We start from the raw sequence: 19592 nt of genomic DNA, 5'->3' as shown, positions 1-19592 counted from the left end.
CAAGGTACCCATGTCTGAGGAAATTCAATCTCAGCATTTCATTCAGAGATGCAAAGTCAGCTGTAGATGTAGTCAGCTATTTTTGGCCTTTGTTTTTCCGCATTGTGTGTAAGAGTAGTACGATTTAAAGGCTCTTCTATCAAATTCTATCAAAATGGTTTTACATTGTGACTTCACATCACATGGAATATGGATAAATGATCTTCACCCGGATGGTCGCTTTAAAGGAAACCATCAATCGGTGTTGTTCAGTGCTGTTGTGCATTTCCCCATGTAATCGGGAAAACGGGAATATTTAACTCCACGATTTAACATATTTCTACTATTTATTAATCAAACTCGGTTTTGAAAATACATTGAGAGATAAAAAAATCACAAAGGAACACAAATCTGGAAAAATCTCATTTTCCTTCAAGAAAGGTTTTTTCAACTTATTTGGCTGCTCCTGGCGATTTTAGAAAGGCGCAAGATGCCGAGTTTTGCTGTGGTGGGACACATATGCACACACATAATGAAGAACACAACCGCATATATCCTCAGTCACATATCTTTATTTTCAGAACACAGTGTTAATTCCCACAGACATCCCAACATTGTCATCCAGCTGCTGTTATCAGTGTTTTCGGCCTCACCGCGACGCAGCTGCAAGAGCAGGAACAACACCCCTCCACTCCCCTCCTTCGCCCCTCACAGAGTTTGCATTATCTTGAACGAATCTGTGACGCCAAACTGACCATATATTGTTACTGTTAAGCTCATTGACTCAGACCAGAGGTGAACACAAGAGCACGACGCAGGAGAGCAGGTGAAAGTTCACAAAGCAGGGGTTTATTCGAACAAACAGGCCAGGGTCATAAAAGTCAGGATATCAGTCAGCGAGGGCAAACAAGTCAGGCAAGGAACAGGCAGGGAAGCAAAATCTGTAAGACAGGGAGAGGATCAAAAACTGGGGAATCAACAAGGTAATAGGGTGAGCACTAGACGACATGCTGGAGAGCTCAGTCTAAGCAAAAACAATCTGGCACAGAACAGAGGAAGTAGACAAGAATAAGTACTGCATTGACTGATGAGGAAATGAGCTGCAGGTGAGGGGAAGGGCAGGAAACCTAGGTGATGTCGCAGCAAAGGGGAGTGGCCCGATCTGAAATGACAGGAGAGTTAATGACAAGGCTAAAGGCAAAACTAGATGTACTTTAAATGAGTAGACAAAAGAATACTGGATCTCAGTAAGGATTTATGACAGTTTCTGACTTCCCAAAATAAACTGTTCGTTCCAGAGAGCTGCTCCTTAGCACATCGCTGATCGGACACTTGATCAAGCAAAAACCAACGTCTGTCTGCCTCTTTATTTAAAACCACCGACTGACAAACTGCAGATAAAAGCGACCCTTTAATTTCCAGCCTGCTAGTCACCAACCTGCTAGCAGTAGGCCTTCTTGTTGCCAGAATGCTTTGCGGACTGGACATTCCCCTCAGCCACCCTGGACTGCTCGTCCCCCGCCTGCACTGCCAATTAGATGCAGGTTTTTGAGCCTGGAGCCAACCCTTGGCCTAGCCCCTAGTCCTGAGCCGGATGTCCTGGCACACACCTGTCCTGTTCCCCCCCCCCCGAGGATCCCCAGTAGCCCCCCTTCTGAGGGTCTGTCCCTGAGCCGTCAGCCTCCCCTTCTAAGGCTTAGTGTGTTCCTAAGTCATTGGCTGATCCAGTTCCGGTTCTCGGGCCATCATAAGGTCCACTCGGCTCCATTTCCTAATCCGTCGGCTGCCTCTCCCGAGGTCCACTCTGCTCCACTTAGGGACAACATAGGGACATAAGATACTCGTTGAGTATCTAGACCTATATACAGATCTGAGACGTTAACAGATTAGATCGAGCTGGCACTAGGGGCCTCCTGGTTAATGCAATGGGCATGACAAAAACGACCCCAACCTTCTATGGAGCTGGTGGGTTAGTCCATATTTCAGTTGTGTTTCTTGAGCGATGGGTGGCCCAAGACAATAGAGACATGAGGTGAATGAAGCAGCTGTATGCTTTTTTTATTTAATTGGGCAGTTGGCCAGGCTAACCACAGTACAGACAGCTGTGGCTCTGTAACCTCATCTGACACTCAGCAAGGGGTCAGGGGTCAGCTTTGTCATTCCTAGCCACATACGTTCAAGGGAAGGTATCTTGTTCAAGGGTGACCTTGGTTGGGTGGAGTCCAGAGGAATGACAGAAGTAGGAGAGTGGGGAGGAGTGCATGTCTGGCAGACTGCCAGAGCAGGGACGGCTGTTGCTGCGGCACCATTCAACTCTTCTTCCTCATTAGATCAGATGGACGATAGTCAACACAGATGGTTACAATGATGCGGTCGCCCAAATCGAGAGCAAGATGAAACACGATCGGCCAAAAGATTGAGTATCAAGGAACACAATATTAACTACAATCCCAAAAGATTGTTCTAAATGACTAAGTAGCCTACTGTGTTTCTTCTCAGGGCCATGACTGCTGTTTATGAGTGGTCCAACTGGTCATCCACTACACCACAAATTGAAGTGGCTACGGACAGGATTACCAAGGACAGTGTCAGCCTTGATGCAAGAATTGAGAACCTGATACATTACTATCTTCACAAAGATCATTTCTCTATGACCGATCCCTGGGTTGCTCTGGTTATGCCAGAGCTTGTCAAGAGAGTAGGAAATCTATCTTCTGCACTACCATTTGCCCTACTTGTGTATCTGAATAATGTATATGGGAAGAAGAAGAATCTTTCATTGTCACACAGCACACCACAACACATGCATTCATGGCAACCAACACACCTGCTTCGGATGGTGGCTGGTGAAATGAGTCCTCTGCATTTATTTCACTGCAGGTACAGGTATATCTTTCAGACCCTCCCATTAGAAGACAAGACAATCCCATTTGGAGGTAAGACATCCCGCTTGGAGGTAAGAGCCTCCCACTTGAAGTTAAGACCCTCCCATTTGTACATATGACACTCCCACTTGGAGGTAAGACCCCTTCTACTTGGACATAAGACCCTAGGAGGTAAGACATCAAACACACAACTTTTAAAGACTGCTAATTACTTCAATCTCTGATAGCTGCATCCTCTGCCAGTTGCCAGAGTTGGCTGCCCCCCCCAACCTACTGGGTGCCAAACCACTCCCCAGAACCACAACTGATGTCTTATGTCTCCACCTTCTGATTTCTCCCATTTTATAAGCTTGTGGCTACTCTCCAAAATATAACAGATGACATCTTACATCTGTTGAGATTACACTGCAAAGATTGCATCAAGAAGAGGATTTCCTTCACAACAAACCACCTTGGTATTTCAATCAGCATTTAAACTTTACATTTTAATGGTTAAATATTGGAAAAATGGAAGAATAGTGGTCACAATTCATTTTTTTATGTAATTTAATTGACTGAAACATATATTTATTTCCTGGAGACAAGGGAACCTGCATTTATTTTGACAGCATCCTAACTCCCAGATGGCACAAGTCAGGTAGGCACTAATCACTTACTTTTTTGCTATTCCCTAGTTACTCTGGTGTTGCCATGACCTGTTTCCTCCCTAAAAAAATCCATTCAATAATTCTTTACAGAATTGGGCGCTCTCTAAATAAGGGTGAGAAAAGGCACATTGATGGAAGAATGAATTGCATCCAAAAGTGTCTTGTGAGGAACAAGATTCCTTGTGATTTGGTGAGAAACTCACTTGTTAATGCTCATTAATAATTATCTATTCATGTAGGATTTACTGTTGGTCACTCGTTAATCTGTACCTAGAACTACTTTTTTTTACAAAGCAGCCTTTGACAAAGGTGTATTTAGTAAAAGTACTACGTGGTATTTGTTGTATTAAATCTTACCTTGTGTTCCATGCAGTCGTACTGGTTATGAGTGTAAACCTTTAGAAATGTGGGGTTATTCTACTGATGGACTCACATGTAAAATGTATATATTGGAAGTTCGTGTAGCAGCTGTTTTTCCTAAAGTTACATGCACATGTTCCTGCAGAATCGCATCCCCAACATCGCTTTGCTGGGCTCTGGGGGGGGGGAGAGGGCCATGGTGGGACTGCTGGGAGTGCTGCAGCAGTTGATCGAGCAGGACCTCATGGACACTGCCCTCTACCTGAGTGGGGTTTCAGGATCCACTTGGTGAGGATCTCGACCGAAAACGCCCTGTCAACCCACTGCTTCTACAACGGAGGGCAGGGAAATATTATGAGAAAATAACAAACACAGGCCAACTGAGGACAAGGAAAATGTTGCTGCTCCACCCACACCTACACAGAAACAAACGCACAAAGACAACAAGGTGTACTCATGGAAGAATGCAGGAAGTTGTGGAGTAATGTTGTTTTTTGTCACCCTAGACATCGTAGTACTCATATTTGCCACTAGTGGTGTTGAAAGCCGTTTTAGTGTCATCCCCTTCTCCAACCCCCTTCTGCGAACAAGATGCTTGGCATTGGTCAAGTCAAGCTTGGTGAAAACAGAGCAACCCCTCAGCAGGTGAAAAGCAGGGCGAGATAAGTTGAGGGGGGTGGGAGGACGGGATATTTCTCAACCTTGTTGAGAAATATCTTGTTCAAGGGTGGCCTTGGTTGGGTGGAGTCCAGAGGAATGACAGAAGAAGGAGAGTGGCGAGGAGTGCATGGCTGGCAGACTGCCAGAGCAGGGACGTCTGTTGCTGCGGCTCCATTTATCTCTTCTTCCTAACAAAAGATCGAGTCTTGAGTAACACAATATTCAGGACAATTACAAAAGATCGTTCTAAATGACTAACTAGCCTACTGTGTTTCTTCACAGGGCCATGGCTGCTGTTTATGAGCAGTCCAACTGGTCCTCCACTACTGCACAAAGTAAAGTGGCAACGGACACGATTGCCAAGGACAGTGTCAGCCTTTGGGCGAGAATAAAAAAGCTGATAGATTACTATCTTCACAAGGATCATTTCTCTCTGACTGATCCCTGGGCCGCTCTGGTTGTGCCAGAGTATGTAAGGAAAGTAGGAAAACCATCTTCTGCACTAGCATTTGCTCTGACTGTTGTGTATCTGAATAATGGATATGGGATGTGTTGCTTATGGTTTTTTTAGTTTGCAAGGCAGTTCTGGAGGAACATTTCAGGTATATCTTTCTTTCAGATTGATGAAACTACCCTCTCAAACTATCGAGGTGGATATGACAAGGATCCTTATCCCATCTACACTGTGATTGACCAGGACAGCAAATATGGAAAGCTCCCATATGGTAACACCTTATCAATGTCACAGAGTTGATCAATGTTTGACTCTGCACATTTTTATTCGATTTTCACATATGAAATAAATTATTTACAATCAATAGTTTTGACTTAAGTGCCATTAATCTTAAGAGGACAATAATAGTTTCCCTTTGAACATCAAGAGATGGAGCTGAATTACTATAATTTGAAGTGGAATCTGTCTGTCATATTTGCTTTAGAAGAGGTATTCTTCGAGCTCACCCCTCATGAGGCTGGCTACAGTTTGGCTGGTGCCTTTGTGGACACCTCCACCTTTGGCTGCAAGTTCAGGAAGGGAGTCATCGAAAAGAAACAACCAGAAATGGACATGACATACATTCAAGGTAAGCAATAACGACAAACCAAACCGCAGTCTGTGTAGCTGACCTAACTGTATTTGAGAGAGTTGTTGGTGATGTAATGCAGAGTTTCCAAAATGTTTTCTGCCATAGCACATCAATCTCCTGTTAACCACTAAAACCCTTACTTAAAGTCCAAATAAAAAAAAAAAGATGGAGGCATTTGCCAGAACTCATATTGAATGTGACTGATTTACTCTTTGCAATCCACCAATATAAATTATTTTGAAAGAATTCAATGATTCTACTGAGAATAACATTCACAACTCAGAGGCAAACTGACTCTTCTGACTCTCGTCCATCGCTCAGGAAGTCCTCCCTCACTCACCTTGCGTTTTTACACCAATTGAACCAAACGACTCTTCACACTTCCTGAATGACTAATCCAACCAGAACCAAATCTCAAAAAAAAGTCTAACCTTCATTTCTACTCATAGTTTCAGAGTTCAAGTTGTAACTTGCAGGTTGTAACTGATTTATTCTTTCAGCCACGAGAGCCAGTGGCACAACTAGTGGTTGAACACTGACGTAATGTAATGAATCTCCTCAGGTGTTTGTGGGAGCGCTCTGGCTGACAAGGAAGAGATTATGAAGTACTTGAAGGACTGGTTTGAAAGTATGTCAATCCACTTGGTAATCTTACAACACAAAAAGTATTATATAATTCTACAACCAATATACTATACAAAATATCGGTGTTGACTAAAATGTAAACAGTAGAAAACTTCCCCTTCAGATGGAAAACAGATGGGAAAACTGAAGGAACACCCAGGTCATGGGGTTCTGCACGACCTGGTAAAACTGAATCATGCCACAGACCAAAACTGGAGCCCTCATCTGACAAATCTGCATCAGAAGCTCAAAGGTGCAATACCACAACATAACTCACTTTGATGCCGGATTTCAGTCAAGTTGTCTTCAATTTCAGTGCCATTTTTCTTTCTAGAGAAGAAACATATGAATGGAAAGATGCTGCGATGCAACCCAGATGAGTGGGAAATTTCAGGTGGAAATGTCAAGGAACTCACACATGAACTCACCCGTGACGTTTGTCAGTCTTTTTTTCAATGGCACGGGGACTTGGAAACTGGTAAAATGTTTGTTGGGTGTGCGTGTGCAAGATGTCCTGAAAATCATTTGATCGAAGGAGTCACAGAAAACCCTATTTTTCTCTATACAGATGAAATGAAAGTTTTTCTGAAGACCCTTGAGATAGTGTGTGAGAAACCACCGGAGAAGACCTTGCCCCGTCACCTTCCACAATCCGTGGAAGGTAATTCATATACAATTCTGAATTTATTTCTTTTTAACAAGGAAAGAAAAATGAATTCAATGACATCCAATCTTAGAAAATATTCAATTTGTTTCATGTGGAATAAGGTTTGTCTCCAAATAATGGAATTGATGCTCACGCCAACGGTGAAGAAACTCTGAGGGCGTTGATTAAAAGGACCAAGCGTAAGGATGTATTTTATTGTCATAATTTATACAATGAGTCACTTATCGATGGAAAGACTTATCCCAATACTGTATTCTACCTGTATGTAGTAGAAGCAATGAAGACAAGGACCCATGACGGCCCTAAAATACTTGTCCTCACGTTGGAACTGATTGAACATGTCATCAGGGGAGATGAGTGGACTCATTCGCTTCAAGAATTAAATAAGCTGCTCAAAGGTACAACCTGCAATTGTGCGTGTGTGTGTGTGTGTGTGTGTGTGTGTGTGTGTGTGTGTGTGTGTGTGTGTGTGTGTGTGTGTGTGTGTGTGTGTGTGTGTGTGTGTTTGAATATAACAAGACAGTGTAAGACGGGCAGACAGTCCTTCAAATGTTTCAATGCAAATCAGAATGGTCTGCAATGTCAAGTGGGCAGCGGGCAGAGGTAGTGTGGGCCTAGGTGTGCTGTGTGTTTATTTGCATCTAACAGCAGTTCAGAGTACACTAACTTCTTGGAGGCAATGGGTGAGGTGCTCATACTACTGGCTGTGGGCAATGATGGAGAAAGCTGGAGGGATGTGATTGGGAGCAACATCTTTGCTTATCAGAACACGGGGGTGCTCTGTTCTTGGACTCCTATGCTAGCCACAGGCTGTCGACGACAAAAACCATGTTCGAACACAAGGTGGCTCATAAGTATACTGGGTACAGTACCAGAGCACCTTGGTTGATTATCAACTTCGTACTTGTTTCATCGGACCTGGGGCCGTATGTTCTGGACAGTCGGGTGAAGAGAGGGGCAGGACCGTCTACTGATCAGCACCTGCTGGTGAACTGGATCAGATGGTGGGGTTAACTGTTGGACAGACCTGGGAAGCCTTGGCAAACTCCTGTGTTGAGGGTGAGGGGGTTTGAAGTTTTGCAACCCATCCTTATTACACGGAGTCCACTGGTCAGAATGTCAAGGACCCAGTTCCACAGGGAGTTTTTCAAGTCCATCTATTCAAGTTCCACCCATGGTTGTATTATGGTGTGGACTATGGTGGACTATGGTGTTGAGAACTGAACTGGCAGTCTTTCTGACAGGCCAGAAGGAACTACAGCTACAGTGGTTGCAGCCTACAGGGGCTAGAGTTACAGTTACAGTTCTGACAGACAACCCTTCGATTTACTTTTATATTTTCTTTATTTATTTGCATGGTTTGAGTTTGGACAGATGGGCTCTACTGCTCATCCTCCTACATACTCCTAGCGAGGTGTACAGCAAACATGGATACATACTGAGGAAGCTAGAAATATGGGAGGGATGAGCTTGAATGCCTCCATTGGATAGAAGAGTAGAGGCCCAACAGGTGGATGCATGTTGAGGTGGAGGGAGCGCAGCATGGACTGGCTGCTTTAAGATGAGATAAATTAACAATACATTTAACAAAATCCAGGATTGCCTCATCAGGCTTTCCCAAACTAGAAACAAGTGGCAGGAACAATTCATTAATTTACTTCTGTGCTCATCACAGGAAAGAAGAATCTGAGAGGTGAAGACATGACGATCTCAGAAAATCACTGGCTTGAAATTGAACCGCATTCGAGGAAGAAGCTCGTGCTGAGACACGCCTTGGACATTTGTCGCTCGATCTTCGATTGGTTTAAAGACTTGATCAAAGGTACAAATCCCCTGCACACAACATGACACTGGGAATGTCAAACTGTACATTCCTCCCATGTTACATTTGACCTCTGAATGGGATGGTTTCATCTCCACTTCCACGTCCTTTAATCTTTTTGCAGATACCTGGAAAGCCATCGTGGAGGACATTCTGGCAGTGATTCAGGCTTTTCTTGATAGCAACTGGATTTGGGGAACTACTTATAATTTCCTCTTTGAAATGAATGGTAATTGCCTCCAACTTGCATGCAAAGCTTGGTTTTGTTCCTTGGGCCCTAAAGCAGGGGTTCTCAAAACAGGGTCCCCAAAGGAATTGCAGGGGGTCTGCAGCAATTATTTTATATTTATTTGTTTTTATTTCATATCTTGAGTTGATTATTCTACATTCCCGTTTTGGTATTTTAAGTACAATGTTAAAAAGTTCTAGGCAAATATACACGATGAGTAAATGCAATTCTACTTTTCCCTCTTAGTCTTTCAAGGGGGGCCATAAAACAGTTTTGGAACTCCTGCCCTAAAGCATGGCACACTATTGTACTGTATGTGCATTGAATTCAGGGTGGTGTTATTGTCAGTCTGGAAACCCTTTGTCTTTCTATGTTTTTAGCTGCACAGGTGGAACAAAGGTTTGTGGTGGATCCTGTTCGTCACTTCGAAGATGCAGGCTTGCTTGTCAACAGTCCCTTCTTCGCTGCACTCAGGCCTGAGAGAGAAATAGATCTGATCATTTCCTTTGACTTCAGCGAGGGAGATGCAATGGAGGTAAATCAGTGCTCTCTTCACAGAGTATGATTTTAAAACAATGGTTTTCAACCTGTGGGTCCCAATTACAAAAAGTATTCACAGGTCCATTTTGAGTGGACCGGAGGAATATACGTGCGTCCACTTGGTCAAAGTTCAGCAATGTTATATCCCTGGCGTCATCTTCTGGAAATAAGTTTGAATTAATCTATCTATAATTAATTAAACATGCAAGAAAGCATTGTGGATAATTGCACTCACTATCACCTAATAGTAGGACAGCGTCTTAGGGGTTGAATAGTTACCTCGTATGAAGTCTGCGTCAGCATGACTTATGAGACTGATGCTGACAGTCACATGTAGGTCATGGGGAATGACCTCCCAGGGGTGTAACCACGGTCGGTTCAGACATCAGCCTCTCTTCAAACTAGCCCATTTTCTTTCATTGGAATACCAATGTGTCACCTACGGTGATAGCGTGGTTCTAATAGCATACTGTAGTACTGACGGAGGACTGGAGTCACAGGAACCCATCCAGGAGTCCAGCCTGGCGGATGTTCTGATGCTCCTCTACCTTCCCAAAAATGGAGTGAGAAATAACTGAGGTTCAGGAGAAGAGACCACACCCAACCACACATGGTACCAATCAGCGACAAATCAACACTTTGCATATATATACAGTGGGGCAAAAAAGTATTTAGTCAGCCACCAATTGTGCAAGTTCTCCCACTTAAAAAGATGAGAGAGAACTTTAATTTTCATCATAGGTACACTTCAACTATGGGAGACAGAATGGGGGGGAATAATCCAGGAAATCACATTGTAGGATTTCTAATGAATTAATTGGTAAATTCCTCTGTAAAATAAGTATTTGGTCACCTACAAACAAGCAAGATTTCTGGCTTTCACAGACCTGTAACTTTTTCTTTAAGAGGCTCCTCTGTCCTCCACTCGTTACCTGTATTAATGGCACCTGTTTGAACTCGTTATCAGTATAAAAGACACCTGTCCACAACCTCAAACAGTCACACTCCAAACTCCACTATGGCCAAGACCAAAGAGCTGTCAAAGGACACCAGAAACAAAATTGTAGACCTGCACCAGGCTAGGAAGACTGAATCTGCAATAGGTAAGCAGCTTGTTGTGAAGAAATCAACTGTGGGAGCAGTTATTAGAAAATGGGAGACATACAAGACTACTGATAATCTCCCTCGATCTGGGGCTCCACGCAAGATCTCACCCCGTGGGGTCAAAATGATCACAAGAACGGTGTGCAAACATCCCAGAACCACACGGGGGGACCTAGTGAATGACCTGCAGAGAGCTGGGACCAAAGTAACAAAGGCTATCATCAGTAACACACTATGCCGCCAGGGACACAAATCCTGCAGTGCCAGACGTGCAAGTTCCACCCTGCTTAAGCCAGTACATGTCCAGGTCCGTCTGAAGTTTGCTAGAGAGCATTTGGACGATCCAGAAGAGGATTGGGAGAATGTCATATGGTCAGATGAAACCAAAATAGAACTTTTTGGTAAAAACTCAACTTGTCGTGTTTGGAGGAGAAAGAAAGCTGAGTTGCATCCAAAGAACACCGTACCTACTGTGAAGCATGGGGGTGGAAACATAATGCTTTGGGGCTGTTTTTCTGCAAAGGGACCAGGACGACTGATCCGTGTAAAGGAAAGAATGAATTGGGCCATGTATCATGAGATTTTGAGTGAAAACCTCCTTCCATCAGCAAGGGCATTGAAGATGAAACGTGGCTGGGTCTTTCAGCATGACAATGATCCCAAACACACCGCCCGGGCAACGGAGGAGTGGCTTCGTAAGAAGCATTTCAAGGTCCTGGAGTGGCCTAGCCAGTCTCCAGATCTCAACCCCATAGAAAATCTTTGGAGGGAGTTGAAAGTCTGTGTTGCCCAGCGACAGCCCCAAAACATCACTGCTCTAGAGGAGATCTTCATGGAGGAATGGGCCAAAATACCAGCAACTGTGTGTGAAAACCTTGTGAAGACTTACAGAAAACGTTTGACCTCTGTCGTTGCAAACAAAGGGTATATAACAAAGTATTGGATTTTTTTTTGTATCTGGATTTTTTTTTTCTCATTCTGTCTCTCATATTTGAGGTATACCTATGATGAAAATAACAGGCCTCTCTCATCTTGGTGGCTGACTAAATACTTTTTTGCCCCACTGTATATACTAGTTGTATATATACAGTTTTTCTACTATTTGCTCGCCTGCCAGCAGCCCCTACTGCACTCAAGAGTGCGTGGGTCGCTTAATGCCTCTTTGGACAAGGATTTATTGAGGTATTCCATCCAAGCACATCGGCCAACTTTTCCTGTCGCGGCAGGACCCATGCAAGAAACCCACCTAGATACAGGCAAAAAATTCCCAGTGTCTTTTACCTGTCAGCCCAACCCGCACACATGCATTACCATCAACATACGAGCACTGGCCACTGCTCTCAGTTGCACCCAGACACCGCACTGGGTCATCATTGCTTCACCATCTTCCTGAGCTCCCAGCAATGGACACATTCCCAAACCCTAAATGCTTCTTCAGGCAAAGATTTGTTTCGCATTTTCTCCTGGTCAGCCTTACAAAGAGGACATCTCACCGATCCACCTCACGACGAGTACATCTCACGTCCTCGACCATTTCTTGGTCGTGGCACCATCATCTCCTCCCAGCCACGACATCACCACAGAAGTACTTTCTCTTGACCCCAACACGATCTTTAGCTTCATAACGCATGCCTTCTTCCCTTGCTAATCGCACTTCCACCATTCAATCATACCTCTGCAACATCAACTTCTGCTTCAGCTTCAGCATCAACAAGTGCTCCGTGCTCTGCATTTAGCCATGTCTGCATCTTCATGATCCTCTAAGGCAGGGGTGTCAAACTCAATTGCACAGGGGGCCAAAACTCAAAGCACACTTTAGGTTGCCTGCCGAACAGGATAAACATTTATTAAACACACTAAAACGAAATGTTTTTTGAAGATATATATGGATAAAAACAGACAGGAATATTATTTCAGAATAAATAAACTCAAACTTTAAATAACTATATTTTGCCCTCCATAAAAATATCTCCAGTCAAAATTATACAAACTCAAAATCTGAACATGCTGCAAAAAAAAAACAACCCTGGAAATATAAATAAAATGTGTCCTTTCCAGCAAAAGTTAAAATAACAACAAATCAAAACATTCAGTTTTCTTTGCTCTTATGCCATTTTGTCAGAGCTGGATGCTTGGCATCTTTTTTTGGCAACAAGTTTGTTTAGGTTTGGTGTGAGGTGCTGTGTTGTGGAGATTCTCAGGATGGACTGCAAGTGTTCATCAGTGAGACGACTCCTATGTGCTGTTTTGTTATTCTTCATCACTGAGAACAGCTTCTCACACAGATATGTGCTACCAAACATGCACAAGGTTCGAGCTGCATGTAGACGGAGCTGGGGCATTGCTTCAGGAATGGAGCAAATAAACTGTGCGGGCCCTGCAGTGTCGTATTTTGCCTTTAGTGTCCCATTACACTGCAGCTCAATCAGCTCCATCTGAATCTGTACAGGTGCAGTTTCCACGTCGACGGCAAATGGGTTGCGAAGCAGCTCGAAATTCTTGTTTTGTGCTTCCAAGTCACCAAAGTGCCGTGCGAACTCAGTGCGCAGTGCGCTAAGTTTATCAGCAAAGTGCGCATTTGGGAACACCGTTGCGCCGACTTGCTCAACATTACTTGGCAACAGGGAAAGTGAGGCAAGTTGCACTGGTGCATTTGTGTCTCCCATAAGAGCAGCTTCACTTGAAATGCCTTCACCGCATCATACATGTCAGTGATCATGTGGTCACGTCCCTGGAGCTGAAGGTTTAAGACATTGAGATGAGCTGTTATGTCAGCCAGAAACGCCAACTCACATTTCCACTTTTCATCCCGCAAAACTGTGGAGTCTTTTCCTTTACTGTCCATGAACTGACAGATTTCCTTGCTCAGCTCAAAAACTCTATTGATAACTTTTCCCCGACTCAGCCAACGCACCTCTGTATGATAAGGAATGTCAGCAAACTCTGAATTTATTTCCCGCAGAAAAGATTGAAATTGTTTTTTGTTAACTCACCGGTAGAGGTCTCCTCCTGCATCTTTACTCGCATCCTTCCCACTAGTCCCCTTTTTCCCCCGCACATCGCTGGTGCTCCATCTGTTGTAAGTCCAATAAGTTTATCCCAGGGCAGTTGCATGTCGGTTACACTTTAACATACGTTTTCAAAAATAGTCCACTCCATGGATGAACATGGCTAGCTGTGCCGTGTCCGTCATGTCAGTACTTTCATCCAAAGCAAGAGAGTATGCAATAAAGTCTTTGCTTCTTTCACTCAACTGTGTTCTCAAATTAGTGGCCATCTCACAAACCCGATCAGCAACCGTATTTCTACTCAGGCTTACATTTGCGAACATCTTCTTTCTGTCTGGAGACAAGACGTCACACACCTTCATCTTGCAGCTCTTCAGAAACTCTCCCTCGGTAAATAGCCAGCCTGGTTTGGCTATCTTCTCTGCCACAATAAAACTTGCTTTCACAGCAGCTTCACTTTGTGATTTTGCTCTGGTGAAAAATGTCTGCTGAAATGTCAGATTCTTCTTTAACTCTTCCACTTTCTGTATCTTCTGCTCTGCATTCAGGTTTTTCAGCTTATCCTGATGTTTCGTCTCGTAGTGCCGCCTTAGATTAAATGTCTTTATTACAGCCACATTTGCTCCACAAATAAGACACACGGGTTTACGGGCAATGTCAGTAAACATACTCAGCCTCCCATCGGTTTTGAAAGGCTCTGTTTTCAGAATCAACTTTTCTCTTCGCCATTCTAAGGGGCTGGCTTCGCAATAACGTTGCAATAGGATTGTATACAAGAACAGAAGCTTGACTTGATTGACGCGGGAATGTTCCCATGTAGCCTAGAGTTCGGCAAGGCGGTTGAAACGCTGCATTGTGGGATCTGTAGTTTGTGTGTTATCAGAGCTTCATATCGCCAGGCATTTTTAATAGCTCTATATAAAATGATCACACTGGCCAGATATAATTGTAAGCCGGGCCGGATGTGGCCCAGTGGCCTTGAGTTTGACACATATGCTCTAAGGGCTCCAATGACAGGAACCTTGGCTTTCTTCAAAGTGCTTTCTGCTCTCCACTCACCGCCTCTGTACTTACCTTCTCTTTGCACTAACTCTTACCCCTCTTGGAAGTCTTGAAATCCAGTTTCTCTTGGCTTTCTTCCATATGACTTCCTCGTTTTCACGCTTAAGCACAGTTAAACCAATCAAACAGGTTACATCACTTACAAATTCTTGTTTCTGAACTGCACTCCAACCATTCTCTTCATAGAACCGGCACTTCATCTGCTTCCCTCCGTGGTCTCTCAGACCACACCTTCCAGATCGTAGGTGTAATCTCTAACTCGTTGAAACTAAGCTTCAGGGATACAGGACACAAGTTACATGGGGTGGCTGTGGCTTGGGGTCAAAACAGACAGACATTAGAATGAATCCTTTTATAGCTATTAGGAAAGTCTACTGGCACTCAGTCAGTCACCAATTCTGGGGTCGCTGGCTTTGGTTGCCTTTGGTTTTTACATATCAATCTTTAATTAACACATAGCTGGACCCCTCTTCTTCCTCTGAAAGGACCTTTTACATGAGTTAGTGTATAAATTAAGCCAGTTTTTCTCTTGTATAAATTAAAGCACTGATATGTTAACAATTTCCCTGACATAAGATCCCATGTTGGTCGCATTCATGTCATATTTCGTTTTTTTTCCCCCCAAGACGGTGGTACGAACATCGACCATATGCCGGAGCATGAATGTCCCCTTCCCAAAGATTCACGTGTCACCTGAAGACAGTGTTTCTCCAAAGGATTTCTATGTGTTTGAGGGCTCCTCCAAAGCCCCCACGGTGATTCACATGCCCTTGTTCAACATTCAAAACTGTGGTAAGCTTTAGAGAACGATGAACAGATTGTGTGTGCTTCTCATTGTGTGTCTCTTACTCTTAAGTGTGTGTGTGTGTGTGTGTGTGTGTGTGTGTGTGTGTGTGTGTGTGTGTGTGTGTGTGTGTGTGTGTGTGTGTGTGTGTGTGTGTGTGTGTGTGTGTGTGTGTGTGTGTGTGTGTGTGTGTGTTTTTGCGCAGGTGAGAAATTGAGCTCGTGGCGAAGGGAATATCGCACAATCCAAGGTGCTTACAGCCACGACATGAAAGAGAAATTGCTGAAGAAGGCCGGTGAGAACATCACCAACAACAAGGAAAATCTCTTAAAGGAGATTGAACGTGCAGTCGCAAAGAAGAGCAAAAACAAGGCCTTTTAGCTTCTACCAAACAGGGTGGAACTATCACATCCGTCTACAATTTTAACCATTTGGTGATTTCATGCCGGTCTTAACTCTCTTTACTCGTTATTATTTGTCTAAACAGCGGTGCGACAAACTGTATTGACAATCTGTATTGTATGACTTGTGGGTTTCCTCTTGGCTTTGGTATGTGATTAATAAACTTGAATAAACAATGTTTATGTTCCCTCGTGTCGTGGTTCTTACCTTGGTACTGAATGGTTCACATGTACTGAATGTGTCTCAAACAACATAACAAGCAATATTAATACTGTTTTTTTTGCCAAAAATTTCTCACCATCTTAAATGCACAATTGGACACTTTATTAAGCCGAGCCGAGTAGGGGGCGAGTACAAACTGAGAAGGGCCCAAGTATGAGCTGAGTAGGGCTGAAGTACAAGCCGAGTAGGGGCCGAGCACGAGCCGAGTAGGGCTGGAGTACGAGCAGAGTAGGGGCTGAATAGGAACTGAGTAGGGCTCGAGTACGAGCCAAGTATGGCCAGAGTACAAGCCAAGTAGGGGCTGAGTACAAGCCCAGTAGGGGCCAAATTTGAGCCAAGTGGGACCCGAGTATGAGCCAAGTAGTCGAAATTCTGTATCAAACCAGCGATCATTTAGGATTTGACTGGATCGGATCAAATCGGATACAACGGATGGGGATTAGGGCCACATGGAGAAAAAACATTTAAATGTTGCCATGTTGACCCGACTTGAACTCAGAGATTCATCTCAGGATTCAGAATGCCACAATGCTTAATCAACGGTCAGAAGTCCGACTTCGATATAATTTATTTTTTTCATGTGGCCCTAATCCCCGTACCATACAGGATTTGTACTGGACCAATTTCTTCTGATTATTTTTATTATTTTCAGTGAAGAGATTAAATCAAACAACAAATACAGTATACAGTGTATTAATGCTTGGATTCAGCTTCAGCTCCAGACTGTGATATAAACATTATTAAAATTATTATAAGGAATCTAGCCCATAATGTGGAACCCTATTGTTATTGTTCGGGTAAAAATTCTCAGAATTCTGGAATCTAAAACTATCTGGAACACAAACTTTGGCAGTACCTATGAACACGGTTTGGTAACACCTGATGGTTGAAGTTTCATCCAAATATATCCACATACAGAGCAGATATTAGAGAAAATATGGTTGCGGTGTCATTTAAACCACTATGTAACAAGGATGTTGTGGTTGAAAAGTCATCCAAATTGATACACATGCAGAGCAGATATCAGTGAAAAATCGAATTGACCCAAATTTGAATTTGGTCAAACCAAATTTGACCCAAAAAATATTCAGTTGGTCTTCGCTAACTGACACATTACAGGTCTCTTTGTAAAATGAACAAGATGAGAATTACAGTCAGACGTTGTAGAAGATCGTTCTGGCTCAGGGCCAGGGGATGAGGAAGAGGAGGCAGGCGGAGGCGAAACAGTGCCAGTTGGCGTGTTTATTTACAAGTCTCTTGAACACAAGGTGGCTCATTTGCCGAAAAGAAACTCCGGGCTCGCAGGCCCATATATTTATGTATATATGGTTCGGGGATATCCGTGGCTCTCCAGCTGACCGTGTCGGATCTTGCCCCTCAAGCTGACTCGCCTGTACCCCCGTCTACTGCGGGGACACACACACACAGTTATATCTTCCTGTTTTGGGATCAGGGGAATCAGAGGAGTCCTTCGCTGATTAGGCTGATCCCCAGCAGCTGAGTGGCCCTGGGATGGGAGACTGCACTGCCTGTCTGCAGCGGCAGCTTGGTCACGCCCCCTTGGTCCACCACATACCCCCACCGTCGTCCTTAGGCCGGGCGCTGTCCGGCCGAAAGCCGACTCACCCTTGCGCCTTGGAGCAGGAGAGGAAGTCGGCTCCGACCATCTGGGCGCCTGTGGATCACCCGAAAGTTGGAGGGTTGGAGGGCCAGATACCACTGGGTGATCCGTGCGTTAGTGTCTTTCATGCTGTGGAGCCATTGTAGTGGGGCGTGGTCTGAACAGTGGGTGAAAGCCCTACCTAGGAGGTAATAGCGGAGGGTGGTGACCGCCTATTTTATCGCTAAACACCTTTTCTACGGTGCTGTAACTCGTCTCCCGCTCTACCAGCTTGCAGCTGAGGTACAGCACCTGCCGGTCCACACCCTCGACCTCCTGGGTCAGAACGGCTCCAAGCCCCCTGTCCGACGCGTCCGTCTGCAGACAGAAAGGAAGAGCAAAGTTAGGGGTATGAAGTACAGGCTCCCCACAGAGAGCTGCCTTTAATTTAACAATTGCCTGTTGGCACGGCTCTGACCACCGGACAGGATCTGGAGCACCTTTTCGAGTCAAGTTGGTCAAGGAGCTGGACAGTGCCGCAAATTCCGGCACAAACCTCCTGGAGTATCCGGCCAGCCCAAAAGACTGCTGTACCCCCAAGTGGTACCCCAAATACCATACCTCCCTCTGCCCAACGAAGCTTTTCTTTGGGTTGGCGGTGAGCTTGCGCGCCTCAGGGATGCTAGTACTGCGCCCACATGCTGCATATGAATAATGACCGTCTAATGATGCAGCGGCAAATGCTGCATTTGCAGGACACGGTCCATGAGTCTCTGAAACGTTGCGGGGACACCAAACAACCAGAACGGAAGCACTCGGAATTGGAAAGGCCTTCAGAGTGGAGAAGGCCGAAATTTGGGCAAACCCCCCCCCCGTCTGTGTGTTTGACCTCATAATCCACCTCCCCCATGCGTTGTGCACAAAGTGCACAAAGGGCCTTTGCCACTTTGCCAGTAATTTCGAGCTGGACGTAGGGAGTCTCCCGGTGAGAATTGTCTTAACCTCTGTCATGGCGCTGACGTTCCTGGGCCTGGAGCAAGTTCTCCCGTGATTCCTGCCCTAAGGCATGTAGCTTTGCTCTCAGGTCCAGGATGTACTGGACCTCGTTTTTACTGGTGCTGGGACCTTCCTGCCAGTTTTGCTTAATCAGCTCAAAGGGGGAAAACCCCGTGGGGGACTGGGGAACCTCCCGCACAACGAACAACAGGGTGTTCAGCCATGTGTCCCAATTTCGGCTGTCATCATGGACAAACTTTCGGATCATGTTTTTCAACGTTCTGTTGAAGCGCTCGACCAGGCCACCATCTGTGGGTAGTTAACGCTAGTCCGAATTGAGCGGACACCTAGTAACCCATACAGTTCGCGGAGTGTGCATGACATAAACAAAGTGCCCTGGATGGTCAGGATTTCCTTTGGAATCCCGACCCAGGAGATGACCTGAAACAGGGCCTGCGCCACATTTTATGGCCGTAATACTGCGCAACTGCACTTCTGGGTATCGGGTCGCGTCATCAACTAGGACTAACACAAATTGATAGCCCCGAGCACTACGGTGTAATGGCCTGATGAGATCCATAGCGATTCTCTCCATAGCGACACTCGGGACAGGCAGCACAGCACAGCGCCGCCGCACGTCCGCCCGCTTATCCGCATTATCCGCTTGACGGTTTTTTCGTGTCCTAGGTGAACAGCCATCGGGTTATAATGAGCTGCCTGGAAGACTAAATCCCGACGGCTTTTAGGGACCAACAATTGGATTACTTCTTCTCCTGACTGAGCGTCACGGTTCACTCGATATAATCTATCCCTAATTATCACAAAATACGGGTGACTGAGCGCAGCCTCTGGAAGTACTGATACACCATCGATTTTATCTACCCGCTCAAAGGCCCCACGAAGCCTATTGTCCCGC

At 44.8% G+C, this 19592-nt stretch overlaps 1 protein-coding gene across 1 annotated transcript; it reads left to right on the top strand.

Annotated features, from left to right (window-relative positions):
• The first annotated feature begins 3220 nt into the window (after positions 1-3220).
• LOC307234219 (cytosolic phospholipase A2 gamma-like) lies at positions 3221-16045 on the top strand. Its single transcript, XM_080005830.1, has 18 exons — positions 3221-3319; positions 3445-3501; positions 3602-3701; positions 4017-4159; positions 4814-5012; positions 5151-5256; positions 5470-5613; positions 6179-6244; positions 6365-6493; positions 6575-6718; positions 6809-6901; positions 7009-7086; positions 7177-7305; positions 8583-8729; positions 8854-8958; positions 9339-9493; positions 15299-15464; positions 15662-16045. The coding sequence occupies exons 2-18, from the start codon at positions 3488-3490 to the stop codon at positions 15835-15837; spliced, it is 2094 nt and encodes a 697-aa protein (XP_079861956.1). The 5' UTR covers positions 3221-3319; positions 3445-3487; the 3' UTR covers positions 15838-16045.
• The last annotated feature ends 3547 nt before the right edge of the window (positions 16046-19592 follow it).

The sequence above is a fragment of the Zeus faber genome (assembly GCF_960531495.2).
Source record: "Zeus faber genome assembly, chromosome: 1".
Taxonomy (NCBI): domain Eukaryota; kingdom Metazoa; phylum Chordata; class Actinopteri; order Zeiformes; family Zeidae; genus Zeus; species Zeus faber.
Note: the sequence above shows the minus strand (reverse complement) of the source record. Positions and strands in the feature narration are given on the sequence as shown.